Source organism: Salmo trutta, chromosome 9, assembly GCF_901001165.1.
Source record: "Salmo trutta chromosome 9, fSalTru1.1, whole genome shotgun sequence".
In the NCBI taxonomy this organism is placed as follows: Eukaryota; Metazoa; Chordata; class Actinopteri; order Salmoniformes; family Salmonidae; genus Salmo; species Salmo trutta.
The window spans coordinates 29,800,218-29,814,468 of NC_042965.1; the positions used below are offsets into that span (position 1 = coordinate 29,800,218).

At 40.0% G+C, this 14,251-nt stretch overlaps 1 protein-coding gene across 3 annotated transcripts in view; it reads right to left on the reverse strand.

Moving 5' to 3' along the window:
* Positions 1 to 13,965, reverse strand: part of LOC115200381 (zinc metalloproteinase-disintegrin-like lachestatin-2) — a 30,333-nt gene extending 16,368 nt beyond the window's left edge. Inside the window, exons 1-7 of one of the 3 annotated variants that reach the window (XM_029763408.1) lie at positions 13,775 to 13,965; positions 4,391 to 4,427; positions 3,695 to 3,769; positions 1,391 to 1,476; positions 920 to 996; positions 548 to 626; positions 372 to 448 (exon numbers count right to left, since the gene is read on the reverse strand). In XM_029763408.1, coding sequence (XP_029619268.1) covers positions 372 to 448; positions 548 to 626; positions 920 to 996; positions 1,391 to 1,476; positions 3,695 to 3,752 — 377 coding nt within the window. In that variant the 5' untranslated portion in view covers positions 3,753 to 3,769; positions 4,391 to 4,427; positions 13,775 to 13,965. Of the gene's footprint in view, positions 1 to 371; positions 449 to 547; positions 627 to 919; positions 997 to 1,390; positions 1,477 to 3,694; positions 3,770 to 4,390; positions 4,510 to 13,774 lie in introns of all 3 variants that reach the window. The other 2 variants (XM_029763405.1, XM_029763407.1) reach the window with 2 other exon arrangements.
* Between the last annotated feature and the right edge of the window lie 286 nt (positions 13,966 to 14,251).

Consider the following 14,251-nt stretch of genomic DNA (forward strand, 5'->3'; position numbering starts at 1 on the left):
CTTCTGTAATTCCCCCCCTACCTCGTCACAACACAACTGATTGGCTCAAATGCATTAAGAAGTAAATAAATTTGACAAATTAACTTTTAAGAATGCACATCTGTTAATGAAGCCTCATGAAGCTGTTTGAGAGAATGCCAAGAGTGTGCAAAGCTGTCATGGCAAAGGGTGGATATTTGAAGAATCTCAAATATAAAATATATTTTGATTTGTTTAACACTTCTTTGGTTACTACATGATTCCATATGTGTTATTTCATAGTTTTGATGTCTTCACTATAATTCTGCAACATAGAAAATAGTAAAAATAAAGAAAAACCCTTGAATGATTGGTGTTCTAAAACTTTGCTGTAGAAATGTGGGGCTGCCTACCTGAGTCCATCGCAGGTGCTCATGCTGACCGTTGACTCACTGTCATTCACAATAGTGCCGTGGTAGTAGCAGTGGTCCTGGAGAAGAGAATTCATTTAAAGGTTTAAGGGCCTTCTAATCAAGACACTTCTACACAGCCTCCTGCTACCTATCAAGGGTTTGTTATAATCACTTACCACATCCTGAGGCGTAGAGGTGACTGGTGTACCATCCTCAGTGTAGTAAGTCTCACTATAGTCGTTGGTGAGTAATTCGCTGAGGGAACCAAAATAAAGTTATTCATTCCATTATTTCATCAGGCACCTACATGTTCAAAGGAATTTATGCTGTGGTAAAACAAAATTGTGTCATTCCATTAATGACGTTTGACAATGATGCAGTGTGTGATTATAAAGGAGAACTGAAAATTACACTGTGGTAAGACAGTTCTCTACATACTGACCGTTCTTAAGGGGAATGAAGAAGCATGTGATCATTCTACTGATGTTGTGTGAGAGGTTAACATTTTGGAGAAAAAGATTGAAGGAGGCTTTTGCTAGAGTACATACCCATTCTTCTCCAGATGCATCTCAATGTCTTTCCCACCCACTCTCATTGCATACTTCATAGTTTCCAGTCTGGATGACTGATGGAGAGAATTAGGTCACACTTTATATGGATAGTTTACTATACTGTCTGTTGATCAGCAACTGCTTGCTACATTTAGGGCTAGGGTTAGGGTAAAGGTTAAGTTTAAGGTGAGGGTTAGTAGATAGTTAGTTGAAATGTTACTGATAGACTGTAGATACTTTGTAGAGCATCTACAGATGGACTATCCAAATAAAGTGTTACAGAGAATTAGGATTAGTTGATACCCTAGATGCAGTATAATATCTCCTCACTACATTAACATGGTTGGTCTTCCACCACTTTATTACAAGCATTAAACACAGTTGTTAACAAATAATATTTTGGTAATTGGTGTGTATTTCACATCAAAACAGCTCCTGTGCAGGGAGGAAGAACAGGAGAAGACTTACTTGTGTTTCTCTTTTCTGCAGAGAATGTAGCCTGATGGGTCGGACCACCTCATAGTCGCTCACTCCTTCAAGCGGACCATGACTCACTGTGGGGAGATAGAGAGAGAGATGGAGTGGTAGAGAGATGAGAGAGAATTCAACAATGGACCAACTTTGTCTATCGCAACACTGATCCTATCTATTCTTAACATAATAACCTGGAGAGGATGATGTTAGCCTGCTTGTCTCCAGGTATTGACTGGTCCAATGGTAAGGAACCGTCAGGTGGCAGTATAGCAGTGTTTTGCCCTTGAACTGCAGCAGCACAATCCCGGCTTTCCTTATATAAGTTACTCTATTGAAATTCCTGGTCTCCTGAACATTTCATTTTGATCGTCTGGTTGTTCATCAACTTCCAGCCACTTCATCCCCACAGTCCCTTGTGCAGCCAACCCTGTAATTATGGGTATGGGCTATTCCATTGTGTGTGTCTACCAAACCATGACAAATTAATGTGTGGTGCGTACACTAACAACATAGTTGGACCTTTGGTTGAGCTACGGCAACTATCTTGTAATGAAAGCTTCTGCTGACTTGGCCCTATCTTTTAATAAGCTTGGGCTTTGTGCGGAACTTTAATGCATTTCATTATTGTTTACACATTGTTTCTTCAAACTACAGAATGAATACCGCAGATACACAATGAACACAGGCTGTTTGACCCTTGCATACGATAATAGACTGTGATAGACTTGTATCCTGTCCAGGGGATGTACTTGTACATCAGGCTGCCTCACTCTACAGAACCAGGACATACTGTAGACTCCTGCTCCTATGAGCGTTCCAGCAATAATTATACTCTGTGTTATGTTTTGTTCTTGTATGACACAAATGGATACAGATGCTTCGTTATTTTGATGCCTTTTCTTGTTCTTTGTCAGGCCTGTTTTGATTTGTACTTGACCATGGCCATTGAATTGCAATACATATCCACTGCTTTGGGATTGGGCCACAGAGGAACATTGGGAATTATGTAATTATATTGGTCATTTCGTTTTCCAGTCACTTCCACCTTTGTGCAATAGCTGTGGGATGAGGTTATTATATTTTGTAAACGTATGGGTATTTTCAAGTGAATTTGCATGATTTGCGGGCTTTTTAATTGTATGTTTTACAACGAACGGTTCACATTAAAACAAACAATACTGAGCAAATGAGGCAATCTCATTCCATGTCTCTACTTATTGGAAGAGCTAAGGTTTTGAAATGCTGGCCATGCCCACGACAATCAGGGTGAATTTACCAGATAATGCAATTATCTCTGTGTTGTCATTCTATCCATTCCTTGGATTTATTCATTACGGAAAATGTTTACCGTTTAAAAACCAAACGGAAGCAAACAGAGCAATATGATCGTTTCTGTTGGACAAATTCAGGAAGGTCCCTCCTCGTTTGATTCGGGTTGCTTCCATTTAAGAAATGTTTTTCAACAAAATCTGTGTAACGAATGCACCCTACGTGTGTCAATACTTACTAACACTACTACAATGTGAAAATGAGTCTAAGTTAAGGTTTCATCACTAAGTGTATTTACAGGGGCTTACAGGTAGTACCTGCCTGACTCACCTCACCTGATCAGGTAAGGAGAAAGAGAGAGAGAGAACTGAGAAATGTGGCATTGTTGTGGTATAAAGTCCAGTTACAGCCACACAATTTACTACTGTAATTACTACTGTAACTATTATACTATCTAGAACTGATAGCATGATAGCACTGTCTAGTGCTCTGTCGGTGCCACAGGTTTTAATCATGACTTTCTGTATTTCCAGAAGCCATGAAAGAAACAAATGGATAAAAAGTAGTTTCGACTGAAATCTACACTGATTGAAGTGGATTTAACAAGTGACATCAATAAGGGATCATAGCATTCAGCTGGATTCACCTGGTCAGTCTCTGTCATCCTAATGTTTTGTACACGCGTTGTACTTTTGCTGCTATTTCGAATTCTGTTACTTAACAAATCCATGTGGAAATCTGAAAGCTCACATAGACTTCCAATTTAACCAAAACATTATTTCACTCCCTCAGAAAAACATATACAGTAGAGATATTATTTCCCCCTCTTCATCTAAATATTTTTGCAGTATTAAACAACTCATATTATATTTATTCCTCACTTTAGAAATCCTTGTTTTACTTTCTCCCATGAAAATATCTATACAGTCACTGTAGTAGTCTGATTAAAGTGCACTGAGAAGATGGCTGACTGGGGTTTAGTTAACCTGTCATTGTATTGTGTGGAGATGGGTGTATCCAATGACTTACCTGAGAGATTGAGTGAAGCAGTTAGGGTAAAGATCCACAATATATGTTTATGTGCCATTGTCGACGTGCAGACAGCTGCTGAAACAGAAGAGAGTGACTGAGAGGCTTTATAGGTTACATGGCTGCATGCTCATGTCATGTTATCTACCGTCCACAGGCCACACCTTATTAGTATCACACTTCCTGATTGTAATAGCTAGTGTACACACAACTTGCTACAGTGTGTGTGTGTCCCAAATGGCACCCTGTTCCCTATAAAGTGTACTGCTTTTGACGAGAGCCCTATGGGCCCTGGTCAAATGTAGTACTCTACAGAGGGAATAGAGTGCCATTTGGGATGCACCCAGCGACTTGTATAAACACACTCCAGGTTAATTGAAAGAATGCAGGGGAAAATACCAGGCACCAATGGTGTTGAAGGTGTTAACACAACATTCTTTTTGCATAACTTTGGCTTTTTTCCTGTAACCTCCCGTCCTACCAACATACGCACGCATGCAAGCACACACACACATACACACACAATGGCAACAGTTAGAAAATATATATTTGTCAATTCACTTTTAGAAGTGCATCTTCATAGAGATAAAATAAAAGAGTTTAAACCAGTTTCTGGAGAAGCTATGTTCCCACAGTTCCCTTTATCATTACAATACAGATATTAGTAACAGTAAGTTAATACATTTTTATTTGTACCTTTTTATTTAGAAGACTTAGTTCTCCTTCAGCTTGCCTGAAACCCATGAGTCAGCTTGAAACAGCTTGTGGTCTGTATGACGATGATGATGATGATGATGATGATCACTGTAAATGTCCTATTTAGGAGTTTCATAAAGCATTTCACTTCTCTTTTCTATGTTGTCACACTCTGTTAAGATTTACTGTTCAAATATAGCCGAGACAATTCATTGTTCATGTCAAATAAAGACTCGAACCCTATCAGTAGCAGTTTTGATGCCCAGCGGCTCTCTCACCCTATACGCATGCTTAGATCACACCCAAAATACTGACACGTCTAAGACAATAAGGCTCTCTCACCCTATACACATGCTTAGATCACACCCAAAATACTGACACGTCTAAGACAATAAGGCTATCTCACCCTATACGCATGCTTAGATCACACCCAAAATACTGACACGTCTAAGACAATAAGGCTATCTCACCCTGTACGCATGCTTAGATCACACCCAAAATACTGACACGTCTAAGACAATAAGGCTCTCTCACCCGCTATACGCATGCTTAGATCACACCCAAAATACTGACACATCTAAGACAATAAGGCTCTCTCACCCTATACGCATGCTTAGATCACACCCAAAATACTGACACATCTAAGACAATAAGGCTCTCTCACCCACTATATGCATGCTTAGATCACACCCAAAATACTGACACGTCTAAGACAGTAAGGCTCTCTCACCCACTATATGCATGCTTAGATCACACCCAAAATACTGACATGTCTGAGAAGACAATAAGGCTCTCTCACCCTATACGCATGCTTAGATCACACCCAAAATACTGACACGTGTGAGAAGACAATAAGGCTCTCTCACCCTATACGCATGCTTAGATCACACCCAAAATACTGACATGTCTGAGAAGACAATAAGGCTGTGTCTCACACTAGAGAAGGATGGCTAGGCCATTCCAGAACACTGGGGAGAAATGTATGCTGTGTCCCTGGGGATCTAATAATAGCAAACATACGTAAGTCATACTTTCTTCTCAGATGAGACCATCTCTCTACTTTAATGGTATAAACTACCCCATGGGTACACTAGGTGTAGGCCTACTACCTATTTTAAAGTGTGTGGTTTTTCAATGATCTGGTGGCACTGTGATACATGGTTGACAATGAAAGAATGAGGTGCCCTGAGGCTGATTGGCTGGGAATGACCCATCTCAAGAATCTCATGGTTGAGAATAGGGTCACTGGGTTATGTCTCTGTTCACTGCATTGACAAAGATGTTGGTTGCTCAATCAGTAAGAAATGCACTGTGATTAGGGCTGTGATGGTGACCATATTACCGCCACACCGGTGGTCACGAGTCATGAAGGCAGTCAAATTCCACGTGACTGTTTAGTCACGGTAATTAGGCTTCTGGTCTGATACTGCTGATGGTCATTAGTAGCCTTCCAAATTTGCTAACTGCCTGGTACTCAGCACTCTATTGTCCCTCTAATCACTCTTGACATCGATGCAAATGTGATATAAAATCTAATCAAACACTTAATGAGTCCCCATGAGCTCATGTTGTGCAACATTTCTATAGGCTATGCAATTGTGTGAGAAAACAGAGTGATGGCCTCTGTTAAAAAGAGGAGTATCCCATCAGCTTTATATAGGCTAGGCCAACTCTATTTATTTCTCAACCTTCCTAATATTAAGTACATTGCTTCTCTTTACAACAGGAGTATAGCCTACCTGGCTGGCATTAAAATGAACCACGGGAAAAGCATCCTCTTTCCGCCAATCAAGTGTATAGATTACATGTATTTTCCCCGTTGCTCCTGTTTTGAGACAGGTGCATGATAATGGTCCATTCAAAATAAAAACACATTTCACACATTATTTAGTATATGTAGAGACAAGATTAAATCAAGTATGGTGTGATGGGTGACATTATTAGCTTGTCAGTTGTGAATGACAGATTTTCACTTTTGAATGATGTCCAGCTTAAGGCAAGAAACAGCCATGCTTTTTTATATTTTTTTACTTTTTCAAATCATAGTCGCACACCTTATGTAGCCTAGCCCATAGGCCTAGAAGGTTTGTATCACAACTAAAGTGGCCAAATAAATTCTCAAAATGAAGCACATTAGTCCGCTTTACAATGGGTGTAGAGTCTAACTGGCATACATACATACAGTGCCTTGCGAAAGTATTCGGCCCCCTTGAACTTTTTGACCTTTTGCCACATTTCAGGCTTCAAACATAAAGATATAAAACTGTAATTTTTTGTGAAGAATCAACAACAAGTGGGACACAATTATGAAGTGGAACGAAATTTATTGGATATTTCAAACTTTTTTAACAAATAAAAAACTGAAAAATTGGCCGTGCAAAATTATTCAGCCCCTTTACTTTCAGTGCAGCAAACTCTCTCCAGAAGTTCAGTGAGGATCTCTGAATGGTCCAATGTTGACCTAAATGACTAATGATGATAAATAGAATCCACCTGTGTGTAATCAAGTCTCCGTATAAATGCACCTGCTCTGTGATAGTCTCAGAGGTCCGTTTAAAGTGCAGAGAGCATCATGAAGAACAAGGAACACACCAGGCAGGTCCGAGATACTGTTGTGGAGAAGTTTAAAGCCGAATTTGGATACAAAAATATTTCCCAAGCTTTAAACATCCCAAGGAGCACTGTGCAAGCGATAATATTGAAATGGAAGGAGTATCAGACCACTGCAAATCTATGAAGACCCGGCCGTCCCTCTAAACTTTCAGCTCATACAAGGAGAAGACTGATCAGAGATGCAGCCAAGAGGCCCATGATCACTCTGGATGAACTGCAGAGATCTACAGCTGAGGTGGGAGACTCTGTCCATAGGACAACAATCAGTCGTATACTGCACAAATCTGGCCTTTATGGAAGAGTGGCAAGAAGAAAACCATTTCTTAAAGATATCCATAAAAAGTGTTGTTTAAAGTTTGCCACTAGCCACCTGGGAGACACACCAAACATGTGGAAGAAGGTGCTCTGGTCAGATGAAACCAAAATCGAACTTTTTGGCAACAATGCAAAACGTTATGTTTGGCGTAAAAGCAACACAGCTCATCACCCTGAACACACCATCCCCACTGTCAAACATGGTGGTGGCAGCATCATGGTTTGGGCCTGCTTTTCTTCAGCAGGGGCAGGGAAGATGGTTAAAATTGATGGGAAGATGGATGGAGCCAAATACAGGACCATTCTGGAAGAAAACCTGATGGTGTCTGCAAAAGACCTGAGACTGGGACGGAGATTTGTCTTCCAACAAGACAATGATCCAAAACATAAAGCAAAATCTACAATGTAATGGTTCACAAATAAACATATCCAGGTGTTAGAATGGCCAAGTCAAAGTCCAGACCTGAATCCAATCGAGAATCTGTGGAAAGAACTGAAAACTGCTGTTCACAAACGCTCTCCATCCAACCTCACTGAGCTCGAGCTGTTTTGCAAGGAGGAATGGGCAAAAATTTCAGTCTTTCGATGTGCAAAACTGATAAAGACATACCCCAAACGACTTACAGCTGTAATCGCAGCCAAAGGTGGCGCTACAAAGTATTAACTTAAGGGGGCTGAATAATTTTGCACGCCCAATTTTTACGTTTTTTATTTGTTAAAAAAGTTTGAAATATCCAATACATTTTGTTCCACTTCATGATTGTGTCCCACTTGTTGTTGATTCTTCACAAAAAATTACAGTTTTATATCTTTATGTTTGAAGCCTGAAATGTGGCAAAAAGACGAAAAGTTCAAGGGGGCCGAATACTTTCGCAAGGCACTTTAAATGCATGAGTTTGATGTTTGGGGAAGATAATTTTCACCATAAAATGCACCTTCCTTATAAACGTATTACATGCATAATGGCATTTATGGTCTCTTTTGAGAATGGTGTTTTCCTGCTAATGGCACATTCACGCTTATAGCCTACTGCCGTGTGCGCATTGCTGAGCTTATAATGTGAAGAAATAGCCTAACAGTTTATCAACATTTTAAGCTAAAGGTTCTCATCTGTTGTGTCAAGCTCAAAACAGGTTTTTTGATGCTAGTGGTTGTATTAATTTGGGATCTATCGCACTCCACAACAGTCCCAGACTGTTTGGAGTATTTATTTCTCACCCAGAATAGGTCAACTTTTGTACTATGGTGGATAGTAGATTGACATAGGCTAGTACTTTTGCTGTTCGTTAGGCCTACTCATCTTGTTGGCTGACGAAAAGTAAATGGAGACAGTTCTTCCAATATCTTCAAAATGGATGTGTCTGTCTTCACTAGTAGCCTATGAGAAAGACCCGATCACATGACATGGAGAGCCATGTGAGTGAGAGGTGCTTCGGCAAGCAGCCGGGAGAAGGGAATTATAATTATTATATTTAGCCCAAGGGCACAACGGCCACTGGCTGCAAAATGCCAGGAAATTCAAGGTATTATCAATTGCTAGTCAAATTGTGAATGAGAGACTGATGAAGTGTGTACAGCCTGCACAAAAAACAAAGCAGAGCTCATGCCTTTCATGCAACTTTAAAGAAATCATCATTAGATTCGCATCATGCAGCCTTAGAATGTATTAAAAATCAAAACATATATCGCAACATTTGTATCACAACTAAAGTTGCATAAATAACTCTGCATGTGTGCACTCCCTCAAATTGTTTGGAGAAAATATCCTTTCTATTTTATTCAGCTATGTTCAATTGTATTCTTCATACTATAAAATAATATAAAATAATTAAACAGAATTCTAAGCAAATCTTGTCTGCTAAATGAACTAGTGTAGCCCAAAGACATATGGCATAGCCAGATCAGGGCCTAACATAAGGACAACTCAGAGTATGCTATTCTGGTCTTTTGAAATAGACTACATTTTCTTCATATCATGTTTCTTTAGAACTGTCTAAAATAAATCATGGATTCATTGTGATGGTGTAGGCTATATTACATGGATTTATTCAACTTTTTTAAATGTAGATGATCCAAAGGTCTGCATCAGTGGCTTGTAGGCTATGCGTGGAAGCCAGGAGATACTAAATGTGTTTATGTTTATTAACGGTCAATTACCGTGAGACCGACAGTTATTTGCTTGACATTTATCAGCTTACAAAATGTCATGACTGCCACAGCCCTAACTGTGATTTGATTTATTTTGGGGTAAAACAATTTGTACAGTTTAAAAACTATTTAAAAGTACAAAGAAGTCCAACAAGATACCACAATTCTTTCCAAGGTAGTCCTCTGTGTAGCTTGGTCAATGTGAGCTATCACGAGATCAGACTGATTCCACCAGGCTATGGGGCTCTGGCTAGGTGAGGTGAAATTATAGACTTAGATCAGACTGATTCCACCAGGCTATGGGGCTCTGGCTAGGTGAGGTGAAATTATAGACTTAGATCAGACTGATTCCACCAGACTATGGGGCTCTGGCTAGGTGAGGTGAAATTATAGACTTAGATCAGACTGATTCCACCAGGCTATGGGGCTCTGGCTAGGTGAGGTGAAATTATAGACTTAGATCAGACTGATTCCACCAGGCTATGGGGCTCTGGCTAGGTGAGGTGAAATTATAGACTTAGATCAGACTGATTCCACCAGGCTATGGGGCTCTGGCTAGGTGAGGTGAAATTATAGACTTAGATCAGGGCTGTTCAATGTCGGTCCTGGAGGGCCGAAAACACTTCTGGTTTTCATCCTCTCCTTCTATTAAGAGACCAAGTCAGACTTGGGACACCGGTTGAGTGCAATTAACTACCAGCTAGGAACAAATACCAGAAGTGTTTCGGCCCTCCAGGACTGACATTGAACAGCCCTGACTTACTGTAGATAGACATCGCATCTTTGTATGTCCCATTATGGCATCTGTGACAGTACGGGCAATGCCATTGAGGCAGTCTACATTGAGAAGAAGTCAATTTTCTTCTACTACTATTTGTATTTGTATTTATTATGGATTCCCATTAGCTGCTGCCAAGGCAGCAGCTACTCTTCCTGGCATCCGGCAAAATTAATTAAAATTAACACAATTTTAAAAACATTACAATACATTTATAACAGATTTCACAACACACTAAGTATGTGCCCTCAGCCCCCTACTCCACTATCACATATCTACAACACAATATCCATGTGTACGTGTGTGTATAGTGTGTACGTTATCATGTGTGTGTTTGCATGTGTCTGTGCCTATGTTTGTGTTGCTTCACATTCCCCGCTGTTCCATAACGTGTATTTTTATCCGTTTTTTTTATCTGATTCTACTGCTTCAGTTACCTATTGTGGAATAGCGTTCCATGTAGTCATGGCTCTATGTAGTACTGTAGTTCCCATAGTCTGTTCTGGACTTGGGGACTCTGAAGAGACCTCTGGTGGCATGTATTGTGGGGTATGCATGGGTGTCCGAGCTGTGTGCTAGTAGTTTAAACAGACAGCTCAGTACATTCAGTTTGTCAACACTTCTTACAAAAACAAGTAGTGATGAAGTCAATCTCTCCTCCACTTTGAGCCATGAACATCATTAATGTTATCTCCCTGTGTACATTTAAGGGCCAGCCGTGCTGCCCTGTTCTGAGCCAATTGTAATTTTCCTAAGTCCCTCTTTATGGCACCTGACCACACGATTGAACAGTAGCGCTTTATTATGGTCAGACCTCCCCCCATTTTAGCTACTGTTGTATCAACATGTTTGGACTATGATAGTTTACAATCCAGGGTTACTCCAAGCAGTGTAGTGTCACGACTCCTACCGTAGGTAGCTCCCCCTCCTGTTCGGGTGGCGCTCGGCGGTCGTCGTCGCCGGCCTACTAGCTGCCACTGATTTCCTTTTCCCCCTTTTTGTTGATTGTGTGCACCTGTTTTTGGTTTCGGGCTGATTAGCTGGGCTATTTTAGCCAGGAGGCCCGCCTGCTCTGTGTGCGTGATTGTTTCTCTGTTTGCTTTGCTTGGTGACACTCTGATTTTGTATTTTGCAGTAGTGCGTGTGTTTGCGCCAACAGTGTTTTGTCCCCTGTGTTTGGGGCACCTTGTTTTGTTGTGTGCTTTGATCGCTGTTTTGGGAAGGCTTGTGTTTTAGCCGTTGTGCTTATTAAAGCCACTACCCTGTATCGCAGCTTCCTGCATTTGATTCCTCCAGTACGACACCCAAGCCTTACATGTAGTCACCTCAACTTGCTCAATTTCCACATTATTCAATACAATATTTAGTTGAGGTTTAGAGTTTAGTGAATGATTTGTCCCAAATACAATGCTTTTAGTTTTTGAAATATTTAGGACTAACTTATTCCTTGCCACCCATTCTGAAACTAACTGTAGCACTTTATTAAGTGTTGCAGTCATTTCAATTGCTGTAGTAGCTGATGTGTATAGTGTTGAGTCATCCGCATACATAGACACACTGGCTTTACTCAAAGCACACTGGCTTTGAGTAAAGCCAGTGTGTCTATGTATGCGGATGACTCAACACTATTCACATCAGCTACTACAGCATGTCGTTAGTAAAGATTGAAAAAAGTAAGGGACCTACTCAGCTGCTCTGGGGAATTCCTGAATCTACCTGGATTATGTTGGAGCGGCTTCCATTAAAGAACACACTCTGTGTTCTATCAGACAGGTAACCCTTTATCCACAATATAGCAGGGGGTGTAAAGCCATAACAAATAGGTTTTTCCAGCAGCAGACTATGAACAATAATGTCAAAAGCCTCACTGAAGTCTAACAAAATATCCCCTCAACAATTTCTCTCCGCCAATCATCAGTCATTTGTGTAAGTGCTGCGCTTGTTGAATGTCCTTCCCTATAAGCGTTCTGAAAGTCTGTTGTTCATTTGTATACCTTAAAAATAGAAAATAAATCCCAAAAGTTTACTATGAGTTGGTAACTGGCAGATTGGTTGGCAATTTGAGCCAGTAAAGGGGGCTTTACTATTTTTAAGTAGCAGAAGGAAAAGTGCTTCCCTCCAGGTCTGAAGGCACACACTTACTATTAGGCTTAAATTAAAGATATGGCAAATAGGAGTGGCAATATTGTCCGCTATTATCCTCAGTAATTATTTCATCCAAGTTGTCAGACCCGGGTTGCTTGTCATTGTTGATAGACAACAATCATTTTTTCCCCTCTTCAACACTCACTTTACGGAATTCAAAATGATGCTTGTCGTTTATCATTTGATCAGTTAGACTTGGATGTGTAGTGTCAGCATCTGTTGCTGACATGTCATGCCTATGTGTGCTAATCTTGCCAATTAAAACATCATTAAAGTAATTGGCAATATAAGTTGGTTTTGTGATGAATGAGCAATCTGATTCAATGAATGATGGAGCTGAGTTTGCCTTTTCACCAAAAATGTAATTTAAGGTGCTCCAGAGATTTTTACTATCATTATTCATCTAATTTATCTTTGTTTCATATTATAGTTTCTTCTTCTTCTTTTTATTCAGTTTAGTCACATGATTTGTCAATTTGCAGTACGTTTGCCAATCTGTTATGCAGCCAGACTTATTTGCCATTCCTTATACTTCATCCATCTCAACCATACAATTTTCCATTTCCTCATCAATCCACAGGGATTTAACAGTTTTTACAGTCATTTTCTTAATGGGTGCATGCTTATTAGTTAGTGGAATAAGCATTTTCATAAATGTGTAAAGTGCAGTGTCTGGTTGCTCCTCATTACACACCACAGACCAATAAATGATTTACATCAACAACATAGGAGTCACTACAAAACTTATTGTATGACCTCTTATACACTATATTAGGCCCAGCCTTTGGAACTTGGATTTTCCAAGATATGGCTACTATATTGTGATCACTACATCCGATGGATCTGGATACTGCTTTCAAGCAAATTTCTGCAGCATCCGTAAAGATGTGATCAATACATGTTGATGATTTCATTTTTGTGCTGTTTGTAACTACCCTGGTAGGCTTACTGATAATCTGAACCAGGTTGCAGGCACTGGTTACAGCTTTTTCTTGAGTGGGCAGCTTGATGAAAGCCAGTCAATATTTAAATCACCCAGAAACTATACCTCTCTGTTGATATCACATACATTATCAAGCATTTCACACGTTACCCAGATACTGACTGTTAGCACTTGGTGGTCTATAGCAGCTTCCCACAATAATGGGCTTAATGTGAGGCAGATGAACCTGTAGCCATATTACTTGAACAGTATTTAAAATTAGATCCTCTCTAAGCTTTACACGAATGTGCTTCTGAATATTAACAGCAACACCTCCACCATTGGTATTTCTGTCTTTTCTGTAGATGTTATAACCATGTATTGCTACCACTGTATCATCAAAGGTATTATCTAAGTGAGTTTCAGAGATGTGAGTTGACAAACAAACTGAAAGGGTACTTACCGAGACCTGGAGTGTGTTGTTCGAACAGGTAGGAGGCAAGTTTGGTGATTTACTGCCGCTTGCAGTTATGGAATGTTTTCTCACAAGTATAATTGATTGGCTGATCCCTCCTGGTGACCTGGATGGAATCATGGGATCCTTTCTTAACCTATAGGAAGTGCCACCCAGTTGACTACTTGAAAATGGTGAGTCCTCAATGGTGCTGCATATGCTTAAACAGGGCTTTGGGCACTAGTGTTGTCTATCTAAGTCTAAGTTTTCAGATGTTATAGCCTCCCCTAGTGGGTCAGTTATGAATGTATGTAGGGTTCCTGTAGCTCCTCTCCCAATCCGTTAAAGCACTTCCATCTGAAAATATAGTGACTTCAGAGCAACCAAATACATTTTTTCTTCTTTCCAATACCTTTGTGTAACTGCTTTCATGTCTACAGAACAATTGTTATTCCTTGTACCAAAATTCAGATGATGAAACTATCA